The sequence below is a fragment of the Cyanistes caeruleus genome, chromosome 1, assembly GCF_971803275.1.
Source record: "Cyanistes caeruleus chromosome 1, bCyaCae1.hap1.1, whole genome shotgun sequence".
In the NCBI taxonomy this organism is placed as follows: Eukaryota; Metazoa; Chordata; class Aves; order Passeriformes; family Paridae; genus Cyanistes; species Cyanistes caeruleus.
This window is the reverse complement of record NC_141701.1, coordinates 97,360,811-97,378,246: the sequence shown is the minus strand read 5'-3', so window position 1 is coordinate 97,378,246 and position 17,436 is coordinate 97,360,811. Positions and strand designations below refer to the sequence as shown.

Here is a 17,436-nt window from a genome sequence, read left to right as displayed (position 1 = left end):
CCACCTGCAGAAAACCCAGCCACCGCACCCTCTTTGGAGTCGGTGTTGACGCAAGGATGGGGCTTACCCCCTCCACAAATCCCGGTCCGGCCACCACAGCTGGGACCACCGAAAGTATCCGAAGGGAACCCTCTGAGTCACTTAGCTGCGGCAGACATCCCGCCAGCAATGAGGGGAAACCCTCCCGCAAACTCCAGTTCCCCTCCTGCAAGCAGGACTCGGTGGAAATCAAAAATAGGGAATGGAGAATGGGGAGAGACAGAAAGTGGGCACCGAATGTTCCCTCTCAGGGAAGTGCCAACCGCCCCCGGAGTAATTGGATTTGTAAACGTGCCCCTTAACTCAGGGGATGTACGAGCATTCAAAAAAGAAATGGGGCGACTGCTAGATGACCCATTTGGAGTGGCCAAAAGATTAGACGATTTTCTAGGGAGTAGTATTTACACCTACGAAGATCTCATGGCCATCCTGAGATCCCTGTTTAGCCAGGAAGAGAGAGAGATGATTAAACAGGCGGGCATCAGGGATTGGGAAAGGCGGCACCCGCAGGGAACACCCGGTGACCAAAAGTGGCCGAGTGTGAGCCCGAGTTGGAGTGCCCAGACCGAAGAAGGGAGAAGAAGCATGATGGATTTGAGGAATATCATCGTGCAAGGAATAAGAGAGGCGGTCCCCAGAGGACAGAACATTAGCAAAGTATTTGGGGAATGTCAGGGAAAAGAGGAATCCCCTACCGAATGGGTAGAAAGGCTGCGGAGAAGTCTGCAAATTTATTCCGGGACTGATCCCAGTTCTCCGGTGGGGGAGGTCCTGCTGAAAACGCAGTTTGTGGCTAAATCATGGGAGGACATTAGGAAGAAACTGGAGAAAATTGATGGATGGCAGGAGAAGAGTCTCCAAGAGCTTCTAAGGGAAGCTCAGAAGGTTTATATGAGGAGAGAAGACGAAAAACAGAAACTTCAAGCCAAAATATTAGTGGCTGCAGTAAAAGAAGTTCAAAAACACGAACAGAAACAGGGAAAGCCGATACCTAAAAAACAAAAAGGATCCCAAAAGGAGGAAACTCCTCCTCGAAAGGATCCTCCTGAGTGCTTCTACTGTAAGAAAGTAGGACACATAAAAAAGGATTGCAGGAAACGAATAAAAGATGAACAAATATTTAAAGAAGATTAGGGGGGTCTTGGGCTCTTCCAAATGGGGACAGTAACAGCAAAAGAGCCCTTGATAAAATTGAAGGTAGGTCCCCACCGCCAGGAAATGAGTTTCCTGGTTGATACCGGGGCTGAGAGAAGCACCCTGCAGAAATTGCCTATAGGGTGTGAAACGAGTAAAGAAAAAGTAATTGTAATTGGCGCAAAAGGAGATCCATTTAAAGTCTCGGTAATCAAGGAGGTGGAAATCGAGTCAGAAAATAAGATATGTTTAGGAAATTTGTTGCTTGTAGAAGAAGCCGACTACAACCTATTGGGAAGAGATATGATCATAGCTTTAGGAATAAATATCATTGTGAAAAATTCAGAATTAGTAGTGAAGGTGTTGCATTTAACTTCAAAAGATGAAAAGGAAATTGACCCCCGAGTATGGCACTCAAAGGGGGAAGTGGGAAAATTAGATATTGCTCCCATCAAAATTGAAATTGAGAATCCAGAGAATCCGATAAGGATCCGACAATACCCCATCCCCGCCGAAGGGAGGAAGGGTTTGAAATTAATAATTGACGAGCTGCTTAAAGGAGGCACGCTCGAGCCCTGCATGTCCCCACATAACACCCCCATCCTGGCAGTAAAGAAAGCCGATGGGAACTTCCGATTGGTTCAGGACTTGAGAGCTGTAAATGCTAGAACCCGAACCAGGTTTCCGGTAGTAGCAAATCCTTACACTTTACTAAACAGACTCTCACCAGAGGATGTATGGTATAGTGTAATTGATTTAAAAGATGCTTTCTGGACATGTCCTCTAGATGAAGGGAGTAGGGATTTTTTCGCTTTCCAGTGGGAGGACCCAGATACCAATCGAAATCAGCAATTGCGGTGGACGGTCCTTCCACAAGGATTCGTTGAATCTCCGAACTTGTTCGGACAAGCCTTAGAGCAGCTACTCACCCAATTCACTCCAGAGGAAGGGACAAAACTATTACAATATGTAGACGATTTGCTAATCGCCGGGATCACGGAAGAGCAGGTGAAGAAATGTACCATTTCCCTGCTGAATTTTCTGGGACAAAAGGGGTTGAAAGTGTCTAAATCCAAGCTGCAATTCACCGAGCCCGAAGTAAAATATCTTGGACATTGGATATCTGAAGGGAAAAAGAAATTAGATCCCGAAAGGGTGATGGGAATCCTTGAACTTCCTGCCCCACAAACCAAGAGACAAATTAGGCAATTTTTAGGGCTCATGGGATATTGCAGACAGTGGATTGAGGGATACAGTGAAAAGGTGAAATTTCTGTATGAAAGACTAAATACAGATCGATTAAAATGGACAGGGCAAGACGAAATTAAATTTCAAGAACTAAAGAATGCCCTTGTCACTGCTCCAGTTTTAACATTACCAGACATCAGAAAAGAGTTTCAACTGTTTGTCGACATAAGTAGACAAACAGCACAAGGAGTTTTAACCCAGGAATGGGCAGAAAAGAAGAAACCTATAGGGTTTTTGTCCAAAATCCTAGATCCAGTCAGTCGGGTCTGGCCCACGTGTCTGCAAGCAATTGTGGCAGTAGCACTGTTGGTTGGGGAAGCCAAAAAGGTAACGTTTGGAGCTCCCCTGATAGTTTATACTCCACATGATGTAAGAAATATCTTACAACAAAAAGCGGAGAAATGGTTGACCGATTCAAGGCTTCTGAAATATGAAGCCATGTTAATCAGTTCGCCAGGATTGGAATTAAGGACAACCTCTGCACAAAACCCTGCGCAATTTTTGTACGGGGAACCAACGGGAAAGCTACTACATAATTGTATTGAAACAGTGGAATTACAAACTAAAGTAAGACCCGATCTGGAGGATCAGGAATTGGAAGGAGGAGAAAAATGGTTTATCGATGGTTCCTCGAGAATGATGGAGGGAAAACGCAAATCGGGTTATGCCATCATAAATGGTATAACAGGACAGACTGTAGAATCGGGTCCCCTAAAAGCAAATTGGTCAGCACAGGCTTGTGAACTTTTTGCTCTCCTAAAAGCCCTAAAAGGCTTGAAGGGAAAAAGGGGAACCATCTATACCGATTCAAGATATGCATTTGGGATAGTGCATACCTTCGGGAAAATTTGGGAAGAAAGAAGTCTGATCAACACTAAAAGAAAAGGATTAGTACATGAGGAAATAATTAGACAAATTTTAGAAGCAGTCAGGGAGCCACTGGAGATATCTGTGGTTCATGTAAAAGGACACCAGACCGGACGACAATTCCATACAAGGGGAAACAATTTAGCGGATAAAGAGGCGAAAAGAGCGGCATTGTTAACCGTAAGTATTTCTGAGCTAGTCCCAAGGGAACCCCCAGAGGTTTCAGTGCTTCCTTCAGAAAAGGAGCAGGAAGACTTCAAAAAGGTAGGGGGACATTTCAAAGAGGGTAAATGGTGGTTACCTGACGGGAGGGAGTTGGTCCCGAAGGGAATAGCAAAAGGGATACTCAAAAGACTACATGCACAAACCCATTGGGGAACCAGGGCATTGGCTGAACAATTTTTAAAATTCTTCGGGTGTAAGGGAATCTTCGAGCTTGCAAAACAAGAGGTACAGGGATGTGTGATATGCCAAAAGGTAAACAGAGCGAATTTTCGGCAAACCAATTGGGGAGGTCGGCCCATCTCATATCGACCATTCGAAAGAATCCAAGTGGATTTCACGGAATTACCGAAAATTAGCAGAAATAAATATTTATTGGTTATAGTAGATAAATTGACACATTGGGTAGAGGCCTTTCCCAGAGCTAAGGCCACGGCTCAAACAGTGTCTAAAATTCTACTGGAGGAAATAATTCCTAGGTATGGTATTATAGACCATATTGATTCGGATCAGGGTACACATTTCACCTCGAAAATTATCAAACAGTTGTCCGATGCGTTAGGGATCAGATGGCAATATCATACTCCTTGGCACCCTCAGAGCTCGGGGCAAGTGGAAAGGATGAATCAGACTTTGAAGTCACAAATATCCAAATTGACAATTAAAACAAAAATGTCCTGGGTCAAATGTCTCCCCTTGGCATTGTTGAATATAAGAACCATGCCGAACTCAGAAACAGGACTATCCCCCTTTGAAATGTTGTATGGAATGCCGTACAAGCATGGTATGCCGGTCGAACATCCTCAAACAGAGGATGTTCAACTCCAACCTTATCTCATTTCTATAAATAAAAACTTACAGGAGTTAAGGAGAAGAGGATTGATTCCTCAAAGCAGCACGTTGGGATTTCCGATCCACCAAATTCAACCAGGGGACAAGGTACTGATCAAAGTGTGGAAAGAGCAACCCCTCAGTCCCCACTGGGAAGGACCATTCCTCGTCCTCCTGACTACAGACACCGCGGTTCGCACAGCTGAAAAAGGCTGGACACACTCTTCCCGAGTGAAGAAAGTTTCGGTTCGCGACTCCCCCGAGTGGAAAATTGTAACCCCTCCGGGAGATTTGAAAATCAAGCTTCAGCGAAACAACAAATGAGCAACGAAGACAAGATAAGTTGCACCAATTTTGAATGTTATTGTTTTCCTTTTGTACATTTTAAGTGTGCATATTGTAAACAAACGTGGGTGACTCATTGTTTAGGAGGGCAAAAACCGAAAGGGTTGTGTGCCGCGTGTTACAAAGAGGAATTAGAACAGACCAACCTTTTTCTAGCACTTGCTACCCGGGTGGGTATCTTGGAACTCGACTCTCCTGAGTGGTTCCGATTTTTTCAAAAAGGATTACGAGGCCATTTGGACTGTAAGGCGGAACCTCTAATAATAGAGTGCCGCCGGAACGTAAAGGTACCGTGCAGGAGCGGCACGATCAAGGCATCTCGGTGGGCAACCTTTAAAAGAAGGTTTGCCATCAGAACGTCAAGAGCCCCTGAAGACAGTCCTTGCTGCCGAGAAGATGGTTATCCCCGCCGTATGTTCCTATACGGGCGGAGGGAATGGCAGAGGGATGCGATTGTGGGGAATCCTGACGATCCTGAACCTAGCCATGTGCTGGACCGAGAGAACGGGCCCTGAGGCGTCTCCGGGGACGACCTCCCTGGGGAAGTGTGAGCAGTGCCCAACTGTCTCGCGAACCGAGCCATGGATTGCCTGCCCTCCGGAGTTGCACGCAGGAGAATGTTGGGCAAACGGTACCCAAATGGACCTGTGTAAGCTGGAAGGAAAAATTTGGTGCTCCACCCCGGGGATAAGTACTGGAAAAAGGCAACCCCATAACACAGGGGAAAAAGAGGTCCAAGCGACCCACCTACGAAATAAGAGAAATATAAGAGGGGTTTCCCCAATCTCGGTCTGCGGGCAGTGTAATAAAACTGTCTGGATTGGAGGAAAGAAACAGTCAACGTTCATTGCGTACCACAGAGTCAACCCCTTGTGTTACAATAAAGCAAACTTAAAATATTGTGCCATGGGGGGGAAATTGTACTGGGAAGGGAAGAACCTGAAACATGAAACAAAAGTGTCATTCAGTAATGAACCGATAGTTTTAGATTTACTGAAAAATGACGATGATAGAGTGTGTCTGCAGTTTGATCAGGTGATCTGTTTCGCAAAAGACGAGGATGGTTCAGACCCCGAAAATAAAATAAAACAATTAACTCTTGAACTAAAAAGGCAAGAAATGGAAAATAAGAAAAAAAGACTCGAACAGGAGAGGTTAAACTCTCTCAGTGAACAATACGAACAACTGGAAAAACAATACGATAATTGGAAGCTACCTGGCCCTAATCAGAATCTATTCATAGATCTGATGCAGGAAATAGCTACCGAATTGAGATTGACTAACTGTTAGATATGTGGTGGCCTGAAATCAGCCGAAAGATGGCCATGGAAGGGAGAAGGATTAACCCCAGAACAATTACTTAAGTGGACAGGATTAAAATTATCCAAAACAACCCGGCGACCAGAGGGGTGGGTAATTGACAAGAGGATCATTGGAACTTTTTGTGTCAGTCGGGAAGGAAGGGAATTCACCGAGCTAGTTGGTTACACCCCGTGTGTAAAAACTCTCTCGGTAAATTCAGATAAAAAGACAAAAATTTGGCAGCCGGAATCACCCGAGGGCTATTGGAGCCAATCTCGGGAAAATAATTGCAAATGGATAGATCTAATTGGTCTATGTTGGAACAAACAGGACGGGGCAAATCCCTTCCATGCCTTTCTTGGCCTGAGGGAATATTGGGAGGACCCGGCAAAACTTAACAGAGATTAGAAGGCACCGGATGGGATTTACTGGATATGCGGGAAAAAAGCATACAGTGAATTGCCCAGAAATTGGAAAGGGTCATGCACACTCGGAATAATTCGGCCTTTCTTCTTTACACTACCTAAAGATGAAAGCAGGTCTTTAGGTGCTCCCCTCTTTGAAACCCTAGCCCGACAAAAGAGGGAATTGAAACGAGAACTACCAATAGCCAGAGGTAACCACCAGTGGAAGGGGGAGGAATGGCCCGCCGAAAGAATCATACAATATTATGGACCGGCAACATGGGCAAATGATGGCAGCTGGAGATACAGGACCCCAATCTACCTCCTTAATCGGCTCATTCGGTTACAGGCTGTGGTAGAAGTTGTTTCAAATCACACTTCAGAAGCCCTGGAACTCCTAGCAAAACAACATTCTCAGATGAGAGCTTTTGTCTACCAAAACAGACTCGCTCTCGACTATTTGCTAGCTGAAGAGGGAAGAGTGTGTGGCAGATATAACGAGTCAGAGTGTTGCATGGAGATAGATGACTTCGGAGAAACTATAAAGGGTCTAGCCGCTGAAATAAAGAAAGTAGCCCATGTACCCGTCCAGAAGTGGAATTCGATTCTCCAAGCCTCTTGGTGGGATCAAATTTTTGGGCAAGGGGCATGGTGGAAAAAGCTAGTATTCTTTATAGGATGTTCTATTGCCGGAGTCATCTTCCTACCCTGCCTGATTCCTTGTCTGATCAGACTGATACATTCTGTCGTTCAAGGAATGCAGATTGCCTCTCTCCCAATAGACCCAGAAAAGGCACAGGGAAACACTACCCTTCTTTCAAAAATCATGAAGTTAGAAGAAGAAAAAGAGAATAAAAATGCGGTTAAGGCATTGAGGGAATTTGAAAATAAACATATGTTGTCCACAGAAAATATAAAAGAATTAGACCAAGAGGAAAACGACATTATTTAACCTGATATTCCTCTGAAAAAGTATGAAAACACAAATTTTTAATGTGTTCAAATTATTAGGTGAGGGACTGTAATAAAGAATTGGGTAAATAAAAATTCGGAATAAGAAGTTTAAATAAAGTATGTATAATTATAACTAAATGTAAGTATGGAATAAGGAATTCTCCTCCCAGTCGAGATAGAATTCCTTTTCCAAAAACCACGAATTACAAAAGAACCCCCCCAGATAACAGGTTTCAGCAGACTCATCAACTCGGAGGAAAAGACAGGACACAGGCCATCACAAAAACAAAAGAACCAGCCTAAAAGTCTACCTCCAGAGAAAGGCAACGCCCGGCCGATTTCGGCCGGAGACCATCAAGCAAGACAAAAGGGACGAGCCCCAGGAAAATGGTCGTTGCCAGAATCGAACACCACACCTGCCAAACCCATACTACAGAAACTCAATCAAGAAAGACAAAGAAGAGACTACTCCTCTGAGATATCCATCGGCACCAGCCCGGATCTCTCAATCCCGCTGTGATGAAATATGTTAAAATACATACAGACTCACTTTACATTTGAGGAGACTCTGCCCGGATACTTACTGACTCAATGTTCTAGGCCAGGAAATCCATTCACCCGACAATCAGGGACATTTGGTGAATGGAAACTGGTTGGAATTCTAGCCTGGGGACATAAAATCCCTATAAAAACCCAGGCCAGAGGACCCTCAGACGTGGATTTGGGAACACCTATACCTTGCGTATAGACCCTGTCCACCCAGCGCTGCGCTGTCCATTTATTGTGGTTTTTTCCTCACTGTTTGTTGCTTTATTAATTTATAATAAATTAATCTTTGTTAATCTTTAATTTGCCGTTGCATTTATAACAGCTGTAACTTTTCTCTAAAAAATCCTTTTTCTGTTCCTCTGTTTCTGTTGCATCTCTTCTGTATTTTTCTTTTTATTCTTAGATTTCTCAGCCTCCTTTGGACTGAATTCTTTTGGGATCCTCCCTCGTGGGGAGTCCTGCTTATCTCAGTTCTTAAGATTCAAAGAAAACTCCCGAGCTTGTTAGAATCTTGTTTCTCATGTTTATTAACAGGTCATCACAAAACTTAACAGGTCTTTCCAGGCTGGCTACACAAGGTTAATCTTTGCAATTTGGCACGTTTCTTTCTTCTGATGGTACAAACAAGGCCTTGTGGCACACTTCGTGTCTGATGCACAAAATGGCCCCGAAATACACAGTTCTTTTATCTTTATACCTATTTTTACCCAATTAACAATAGACACGTATATTATTTTTCTTAATGACCCAATGACCCATCACCTGTGTGCAGCACTGCGGCATTTTCTAACCAATCACTTACTATTACCCAAAAACCTCCAGGAGAAGAACATGAAGAAGAAAGAAGAAGGACAAGGGACAACACCCTAAATCCTCCATCTTGTCTCCTGTTCTCTAAACTAACTTTTTCACCCAGTGATTAAAAAAAACTTTCTAATCTACACACTTACACTTTTAGCTTTTTCTATCTAACTTTAACATTTGTTTTCATGTTTCACCATGAAAACATGCTCATGAATTTCATATTATATGAAATTCAGTGTTTTTCTAGATCTTATAGCTAAGTATCAGAAACAAGGGCACACACTCTGTATTCCAGACTCCAACATGACCAAAAGAATTTTGAAGGCTGTAAAGCAGTGGGGAAGGATACGTTTTTTCACCCTTTATTTTTAAGCTGCCCCTGGGATAATTCCACAAGTAAGACACATGTTGTCTGAGACTATCAAGGGAAATGGCAAAACCAGAATGGAACTCGAACCCTTTTCAATAAGTTCTGGTCCAGATCTAATAAAACAGACGTGGGATGTGATTGCAAGTGGAAACCTCATGTAGGAGCTTGGAAATGTCAATATTGTGATTCTTATGGCGAGGCAACTATTGTTGCCTAGTGGTGGACCACTAGACCCTGGAAGCAAACTGTATTTTGACCCAGCAGATGATGATGAAAATTAGAAAGGTCCCTTTGCTAATGGGACCTGGGCTCTAAAGGGGCATTACTGGATTTGTGGCCAAAATGCTTACCGCAGGCTACCCCCAAACTGGTCAGGGATATGTTGTGTGGGGTATATTAGAGCACTGTTCTTTCTGCTACCACAAGTTCAAGGAAATCAGTTAGGAATCCAAGTATATGATGATGTAATTAGAGAGAAGCGGTCAATTGATACATCCCTGGCTGGAAGGAGCACCCAAAGGTGGGGGAAATATGAATGGCCACCTGAACGAATCATACAACACTATGGACCAGCTACCTGGAAGCCAAATGAATTAATATCAGGTGCCCGAGAACCCATTTATAATTGAAATCGGATAATTAGGTTGCAAGCTGTCTTTGAAATAATAATCAACCAGACAGCTACAGCTCTTGACCTTCTTGCTGACCAGTCTACTCAGATAAGAAATGCAGTATCTCAACATCAGATAGTATTAGACTATTTATTAGCAGAAGAAGGGGAAGTGTGTGGAAAATGTAAGGACTCAAACTGCTGTTTGCAAATAGATGACAATGGAAAAGTGGTAAAGCAAATAACAAAAAGAATAAGAAAGTTAGCACATGTAGCGGTCCAAACTTGGAAAGGATGGTAATGGGACATGTTTTCATGGTTACCTGGTGGCCTATGGGTCAAAGAAATGCTTTTTTTCCTCTTATGTGTTGTAGCAACTCTAATCTTTTGACCAAGCATGATCCCCTGCTTAATACAACTCATTCAACATGTGATCAAAGGAATGCAGGTAGTAGCCGTGCCTAGTGAGCCAGAGATAGCTACAAAAGGGCAGAGAGTGATGCCACTGCAAATAATTGCAAAGCCAAAAAGGACCCAAGAACAAGAAACTGGGTCAACAATAAGTAAAGTTTGTAAAGAGAATTCTTAACAAAAATGAAAAAAAGAGGGATTGAGAGGAATGATGGGTTTGTCTTTACAAACAAGCTGTGGGTCTGCTGCTAAGATGTAGCTATCAGTGTGAGACAACAGAAACAATGGGATGGATTCCACTGAAAGATCAAAGAGGTACTGAAAGAACACTATGAATTCCATCAAAGTTAAGAATTAAGAAGGGATTATGTACTGGGCGGGGGGAAGGTATCGCAGGTATCAGGCGTTCCGGGAAGTCTGTACCTCTCAAGTACCTCAGCCTATGGGGAAAGAGAAGGGACAAGTGGCCAGGAATGAAGATAAAAAGGAGGCTGTGCCCTCCAAAAATTTGAGAGATCCCAGGGGAATGCCCCATGGCCTCTCCCTTTATTTGAATAAAGGAAAAAGGACTCCTCTGTCTCCTTTTTGGACATAAACCTCTGGTGTTTGTGGATTAATTTACCTGACACCTGTTTTGGTAGGTGAGTGCAGTAGACAGAAGGTGGCAGAGGTTTAGTAGATGGCACCTGCTCACAGGGCCAGGGCAGGCAACTGGCTGCTTTCCTGTGACTACAATAGTTACTGCACTTTCCATCTCCAAGAGTTGTTTCTAAGGCAGAGGAAGATATTCTGGGGAAGTGCAAGGAACCCAGCACCATGGAAGTGAGTCCAGCATCTCAACATTTCCCTTGAGCTCCATGTGCATGACTTGCATAGCTGTGGAGCCAGCTGGTCAAAGGCCCAGCCCTGCCTCCCATTTCAGGGGAAGAAAGAGGAAGAGTTCATCAGGGCTCAATCTGAAAGGAAGTTTTGGTGCTTCCAGAAGCACAGCTTTGGTAGCAGAAGAACAGCTCGGCTCCTGCCACCCGCTGGCCCTTGGAATGCACACACAGCCCTAGTTTCATTTCAGGAGACACCAAGAAGCTGGAGAGTTTGAAAGGGCAGCTGTTGTTTCACTGTTGCAGTTCTTGGCTTGTTAAACACCCTCCTAGCTGTACTACAGCCTGTGCTTGAAGACGCCAAAGTACCATCCTGGAGGAAAGGCATCAAAAGCTTGACAGAGGCTGAAGGGAGTGCCTTTGATTACCCCTTTTCCCAAGAGGTCTCTTTAGCTGGAGTTGCTAACAAGAACCAGACTTGACAGCCTAGAATATGCTTATGGTTTATGGTTTTATTTTTTGGGTCCTCAGTCCCGCATGGGATTCAGGAAGTGGGTGCTGCAGAGGCTCCAGCAAGGCATCAGAAACGCCGGCCCCGCACCCAAGGGTGGCGCAAGATCTCCTCCAGCTCTGGCCTGTCCGCAGGGTGCTTGGACAAGCACCAGCGGATCAGATGTTGGCACTCTGGGGAGAGAAGCCAGAAAGTGCTGGTCATTTTCAGAAGGCTCCTGTTCAGCTGCTGACGGCGCCCACAGGGCCCGGGCCGCGCTGCGTGTGCTCAGAGCTGTGCCAGCCTCCCAAGGGACTCTGCCCTGTGTGGGAGAGTGGCACGGTGGGACACGTGCACCTCCTTCAGTTGCACGGGCCACCTCCTGCAGCCAGCTCTTGAGGGCAGATCCATGTCCTGTGCAGCTGTGTGAGGGCCATGCTGGGCTGCATGCTGCCATCTGCAAAAGTCTGCCTTCTTGAGGCCAGATACCAACCTGGAGAGATCTGCTGCCTGAAGAAGGGCTGCCCCAACCTGATGTCCTGGTCCTCCCGGAAGGGGAGGTTGCCACACACCATGACATACAGCAGCACGCCCAGGGACCAGATGGTCGCTGAATGGCCATGGTAGACGCCAAGGCAGATCCACTCGGGTGGGCTGTACGTGCGTGTTCCTAGGGGAGATGGGTGGCGCTGTCCAGACGCAGGCTGCTGGCTTTCAGCGCCCGCTGCCCGCCTCCTGGCAGAGGCAGGAGCTGCACCGATGGACGCAACTTCTCCCCGAGGCCACCCCACATCCCCCAGGCAACTGGCCAACGCCAAGAAACCATTCTGCAAGGCAAAGAAGGGCAGCAGAGCAGCCCAAGCCCTTGTGGGCCTGCTAAGCTGAGGGGCCAGGACCCGGCTTTTGCATCTCCCCTTGTCGGCAAGGCCAGCAGCCAGCTCCTGGGGCACAGCATCTGCTGTCAAAGGGCAGCCAGCAGCCAGCTGAAGGATGCAGACTGCAGCCGAGGAGGGAATGGGGCCGTGCAGTGCCTGGCACTGGCAGCAGGGCCCGGGCTGTGGGCTCACCGGCAAATTGCGTGAAGACCTGCTCCTGGAGAAAGGTGCCGCAACCGAAGTCAATGAGCTTCAGGTTGCCGCTGTCCAGGTCCAAGAGGAGGTTCTCTGGCTTGATGTCTCGGTGCAAGACGCCGCAGGCAGTGCAGTGCCGCACGGCCTCCAGCACCTGGCAGAAAAGCCAGCGTGCCAACTCCTCACACAGGAACCCCTGCTCCAGCAGGAAGTGCAGGAGATCCTGCGATGGCTCCGGACGCTCCATCACCAGCAGGAAGCTGTCAGGCAGCTCAAACCAGTCAAGGAGCTGGATGATGTTGTGGCAGCCAGAGCCCACCTTCTCCATCAGCACAATCTCCACGGGAACACGGGTGCCGTCGGGCTGTGAGGAAGAGACAATGCCTCCAGCAAGCCGGATGCTGCCCTGTGGCTGTGCTGCCTCCTGCCTGGGATGCCCCAGTGCCCTCTTGGGCAGACTCCCTGCTGCTTGGCATTCCTCCTGCCCAGGAGTTGCTTGGAGGTGCCCCCTGCCCAGCCCTACTGTCGATGTTTGGCATCTCTGGGCCCACAGTGCCCCGGCTTGCACGCTGAGCCCATGCCCGCTCCCCCAGCCATCTACCACCTCCCACTCCCGGGACCCCGGGCTTATCCCTGCCAGCCGTGCCCCGCTCTGTCCTGCTGGCCCCGCTCACACACCAGCTCGTCCCACTGCAGGACGCTGTCCCGAGCCACGCGTTTAATAGCCACCTGCAAGCCATGGAGAGAGAGAGAGAGGCTTAGCTCAAGTCCTGCCCCTCCCCATCCCTCACCCTCCTCGCACGCCTGGCCATCATGGCCACTCACAGGGCTCCCATCAGAGAGGCGGATGCCTGAGAAAACGGTGCCGAAGCCACCACTCCCCAGCTGCGGACCCAGCTGGTACAGCTCCTGCAGCGTCTTCTTTTGCCCTGCGACCGAGACCGAGCCATCAGCCTTGTGCCCAGGAACCTCCCCAAATGCCCGCCAGTGCAGCGGGCCGGGCCGCTGTGGGTCATGTTGCTCTGACCTGCTTCCTGCTGCCTGCCGAGCAGTGGCCACCGCCCTGCAGCCGTCGGGCTGTTGAGCAGCAGAGCTGGCACAGCAGAGCACGCAGAGGCTGCAGGAGCCGGAGTGCAGTGTGGCTGGATGGCACCGTCACTGTCCCCGGCGCTGTGGGCTGGACTCTGGTGTTGAGAACAGCCGGGGCTACAGCCCAAGGCTTTGCACAGGGGGGTGTCAGGAGCAGCTGCAAAGCAGACGGGTTTTTGAAGCCGTGCCGTCAGAGGCACTGGAAACAGCCAGGGACTGGGCTGCTCTCAGGGGCCATGGCCTGGCCTGGGGTGTTCCTCAAGAGCACTGGGCCAGCCTCAGACAGCTCCTCAGGAGATCTTACCTGCTCTTAGAAAGGCCTTGGCGGTAGTCAAGGGCCGTCTTGGGGCAGCTTCCTGGAGATGGAGGAACTTCCTTGGTGTCTTGAGGGTCGTCTCCACCACCAGGCTTGGGCTGTTGCCAGCTGGCACAACTTGCACAGCATTCTGGCAGCTGTGGGATGACAACTGCTGCTTCCAGGATGCTTGCTGCTCCGCCAGCTGCTCCTGAGAAGGCTCCCCTGGCTTGGGCTGGGCTCCCACTTGGACTTCTGGGCTTTCCCTGGCCACGTCAATGGTCAGGGTTGTACCCTTCTTGTTGAAGTCTGTGAGTCCAAGGGAGCTGGAAGAACTGTCGATGGGCTCTGCACCTTGTGCAGGCGGACAGGTCTCCCTGAGCCTCTGCGAGGGATGGAGGCTGTCAGAGATAGCAGAGGCTCCTGGCAGAATGGAGGGTCTCTGACAGCCTGAGGTTCCTGCAAGGATGGTGGGTCTCTGTTGGTGTGCCATCCTTGCAGGGCTTGAGGCTTTCCCAGGGGTGGAGAATCTTCCTGGGAGCAGCCTCTTGGGGTGATGCAGGCTTCTGGAGGAACCAGACGAGCCACAACAGGGCAGGTGGCCTCGGTTCACCAGCTCCTCCAGTTCTCTCCAGAGGGCCTGCCACATCCCAGAGTAGAGTGGCACACATGTCCCGTTGCGATCCCAGAGCAGCAGCATCACATCCTGCAGCTCCTGGGCCACTGCCATGCAGGAGCCCCAGCTGCAGGAGATGCCCAGAGGGCTCGCGGGAGCACGTGGCCACTTGCCAGGGGCCGCCAGGGGCCTGGAGTATCTCGGAGCCACAGGGGCTCCTTGCTTCCTCTGTGAGCCTCTAGGCCAGACCCAGCGACGCTTGCTCTCCTTTGCCTTCCTTGTCTGCTGCCTCCATGGTTGCCAGTGGCCAACAGCCCACCAGACAGCCACAGCGGCCAGCAGCAGGAGAAGCGCAGTCATCAGGACAACACCGTCATCCATGACTCCGGCACGCCCCATCGCGACTGCACTGGCAGCTGTGGGTGCTGGCCCGTGTTGTATAGCGCCAAGGCAATGATGTCACAGTGCTGTGGCCAGGACAACTGTGGCACATCACTGCCCTGCCTCATGCCAGCTCTCAGCCCCTTTGTGCAGTCACAGCCCAGCCCACCTCAGGGATCAGCAGAAGTGGCTCATCTCTGAAGATGGACGTGGCCCGAAAAAGCCTGGAAGTAAGAACGGGAGCTCAGTCTGTTGCAATGAATCATTCCCTGGACCAAATGGTGGCACATCAGGAAGGGTGCTGGTGCCAGCAGTGTCAACCCCACAGCTCCCAAGATGCTGCAGCACTACCAGCTGGAAACAAACACGACTCTGTGCCTGAAAAAAATCCTCCAGAGACAAAGGGAGTTCCTCTGTCTCTGGGGGGCTCTCCTGAACTGGCTGTTGAGGGCAGGAAGAGTTTTTTGTTAGCAGCTCACTGACTTCTGCAGTGCCTCTGTTCTAAATAAATCAGGATTTGCCAAGGAGTGCTTATGGTGCTTCCACTGCTCTGGCTTTGACTGGGATAAGGTGTCTTTCTTCCCAATAGCTGTCACATGTTGGGTTTGGATGGGAGTGCTGTGGATCAAACAGGGTTGGTTTGCTTTCCACTGAGCAGGACTTGCCCTCTTCAAGGACTTTGCAGTGTCCCTTGGTACAATGCAATGTTTTCCACTGGGAAGGGAGGGATGAGTGTTCAAGACAAAGGCAAAGAATGCACTAAAGACCTGTACCATGTCTCTGTCCCTGTCTGTGAGGTGACCATCCACACCCTAGAAGGGGACAATGTCATTTCTACAATGTTTTTTTTTTTTTTTCCATTAATGTATTTTAAAACACTTTTTATTGTGTCCCACATTTCTGGCCACCTTCCTCTCCAGCTGAGCTTTCACTATAGCAAATTTCTCCCTCCAGTGGCAAGAAACATCTGTGTATTCTTCTCTTGACCTCACTTCCACTGGGCACACAACTTCCTTTTCCATCCTCTTTCCCACACAACCTGCCTGTTCAGGCAGCCAGCCTTTTGGCCTGCTTGGCTTCCAACATTTGGGAATCGCCTGCTCCTGTGCTCTTAGGAGGTGATGTTTCCAAAGTGACCAGCAATGATGGAGCCCAGCACCCTCAATGACATTTTTCCTGGGGACCTTGCGTACCAGTTCCCTGAGCAGCCTGAAGTCTGCTCTCCTCATGCCCAGAGCTGAGGTTTTGCTGGCCCTTTTTCTCTTGTCCTATGTTTGAACCTCAATTTATTTGTGCTTGCTGTGGCCAAGATGGCCACCAATCCCCACTTGGCTCAGGGCATGTGGGGCTCAGAAGGAGGCCTGGCTCTAGGGGGGCTGAGCTGGAGAATCCTGGGCTGTGGGGGGCTCCCCCCTTCCTGGGAGGAGGCTTCCTTGGGACAAAGAAGTGTCTGGCATGAGCCACGAGGCCCCTGGCCAAGGGATGGCAGCGGGGGATGTGTCTGTAGCAGATGCTGTCTGGAAGGAGCTTTGGGAAGGAGTGGGTGTGTGTGGAACTGATGGTTGTGGATGGGGAGACAAAGAATGCACGACGCATGCTCCAGGTGCTCGTGAGACAAACAGCCTCATTTATTATTTACAACTCACTTAAATACTCAGTTCAAATTTCCCAGGCCAGACAGCCATTGGCTGATACTTCTTTCCCTGCCCAGCCTCCTGGCCAGTGGTGTGCAGTTGTTCACACATAAATTAGGCTAGCCAGACTAGATTTGTCTTATGTCTAGATTTCCTTTGTCCAGTCCAGACCAGCTGCACTGTGACACTACTTCAACAATTCACCCTTTTCAGTTACATTCAAAAAATAGAAATTGCTCTCTGTTGTCTTAGCTGCAAGGGCCCTTTGCAGACATGGTAACAGCTACAGCATAGGTTTCATTTGAAGTTTTTCAATTAATTTGACTAACTTAGTTCTCTTCGGCTAGCAACATTCTTGGTGTACTAAATTGAGTTTGCAACACTCACTTCCAGGAACTGGCAGGTAAGATCACAATCCTTCAAGCTAACATGCCATGGGTTATCTACTTATTCTTACAAGTTACAACTGAACATTAAAAACAAGGAACTGCTTAGAACTGACATTGTTCTTGAACTCTAGAAACAAGAAACCAAAACATTCAACATTTAGAATCGTGAGAACAACTCAGCAGAAAACCATTTTGTAAACAAAGGGTTTTTAAATGAACTGTCCTTTTCAAGAGTCTCTGATATCCATGAGGTAAATGAGCAAGTTGTTCTGGTCACTCCTCTTCAATCTTCTCCATTACATCCATTGAGGTTCTGTCAGGAGGGTGTTGTTTGTGCTCCCGGGCAGGACATAGAGCAGGACAGACACATCCGGCAGCAACCCATTCTGTTCCAGTGTCTGTGGAAACACAGGCATATCCCCTTCCCCAGGTCATGAAACTCCATGGGCCTCCCCACTTCTTAGTGAGAAGATCTTTCACCATTACCTTGGCTTTAGGCAACTGTTCATCTCCAGATGTAATTGTAATGATAGAAAGGGATTTAAAATGACTGTGCTCTGGGAC

The 17,436-nt window shown here is 48.3% G+C and overlaps 1 protein-coding gene across 2 annotated transcripts; it reads right to left on the bottom strand.

Annotated features, from left to right (window-relative positions):
• Nucleotides 1-11,400: 11,400 nt before the first annotated feature.
• On the bottom strand, nt 11,401-15,624 carry LOC111923917 (uncharacterized). 2 transcript variants are annotated; one of them, XM_086843918.1, is made up of 7 exons: nt 13,862-15,624; nt 13,496-13,714; nt 13,294-13,397; nt 13,147-13,197; nt 12,466-12,832; nt 11,892-12,068; nt 11,401-11,592 (listed from the first exon to the last, which is right to left on the bottom strand). In XM_086843918.1, the coding sequence occupies exons 1-7, from the start codon at nt 14,865-14,867 to the stop codon at nt 11,489-11,491; spliced, it is 2,028 nt and encodes a 675-aa protein (XP_086700044.1). In that variant the 5' UTR covers nt 14,868-15,624; the 3' UTR covers nt 11,401-11,488. The 2 variants fall into 2 exon arrangements, with proteins under 2 accessions (XP_086700044.1, XP_086700049.1); XM_086843923.1 differs by lacking the exon at nt 11,401-11,592 and having other exon boundaries at nt 11,676-12,068; nt 13,862-14,925.
• Nucleotides 15,625-17,436: the final 1,812 nt, after the last annotated feature.

Excerpts from the sequence above, each read along its gene's own strand:
- LOC111923917 (XM_086843923.1), bottom strand. The coding sequence starts at position 14,867 with ATGGGGCGTGCCGGAGTCATGGATGACGGTGTTGTCCTGATGACTGCG. Across the intron at positions 13,398-13,495 it reads CGGCAGGCAGCAGGAAGCAG|GGCAAAAGAAGACGCTGCAG; the intron begins GTCAGAGCAACA and ends TCTCGGTCGCAG. Across the intron at positions 12,069-12,465 it reads GGTCTTCACGCAATTTGCCG|GAACACGCACGTACAGCCCA; the intron begins GTGAGCCCACAG and ends CATCTCCCCTAG.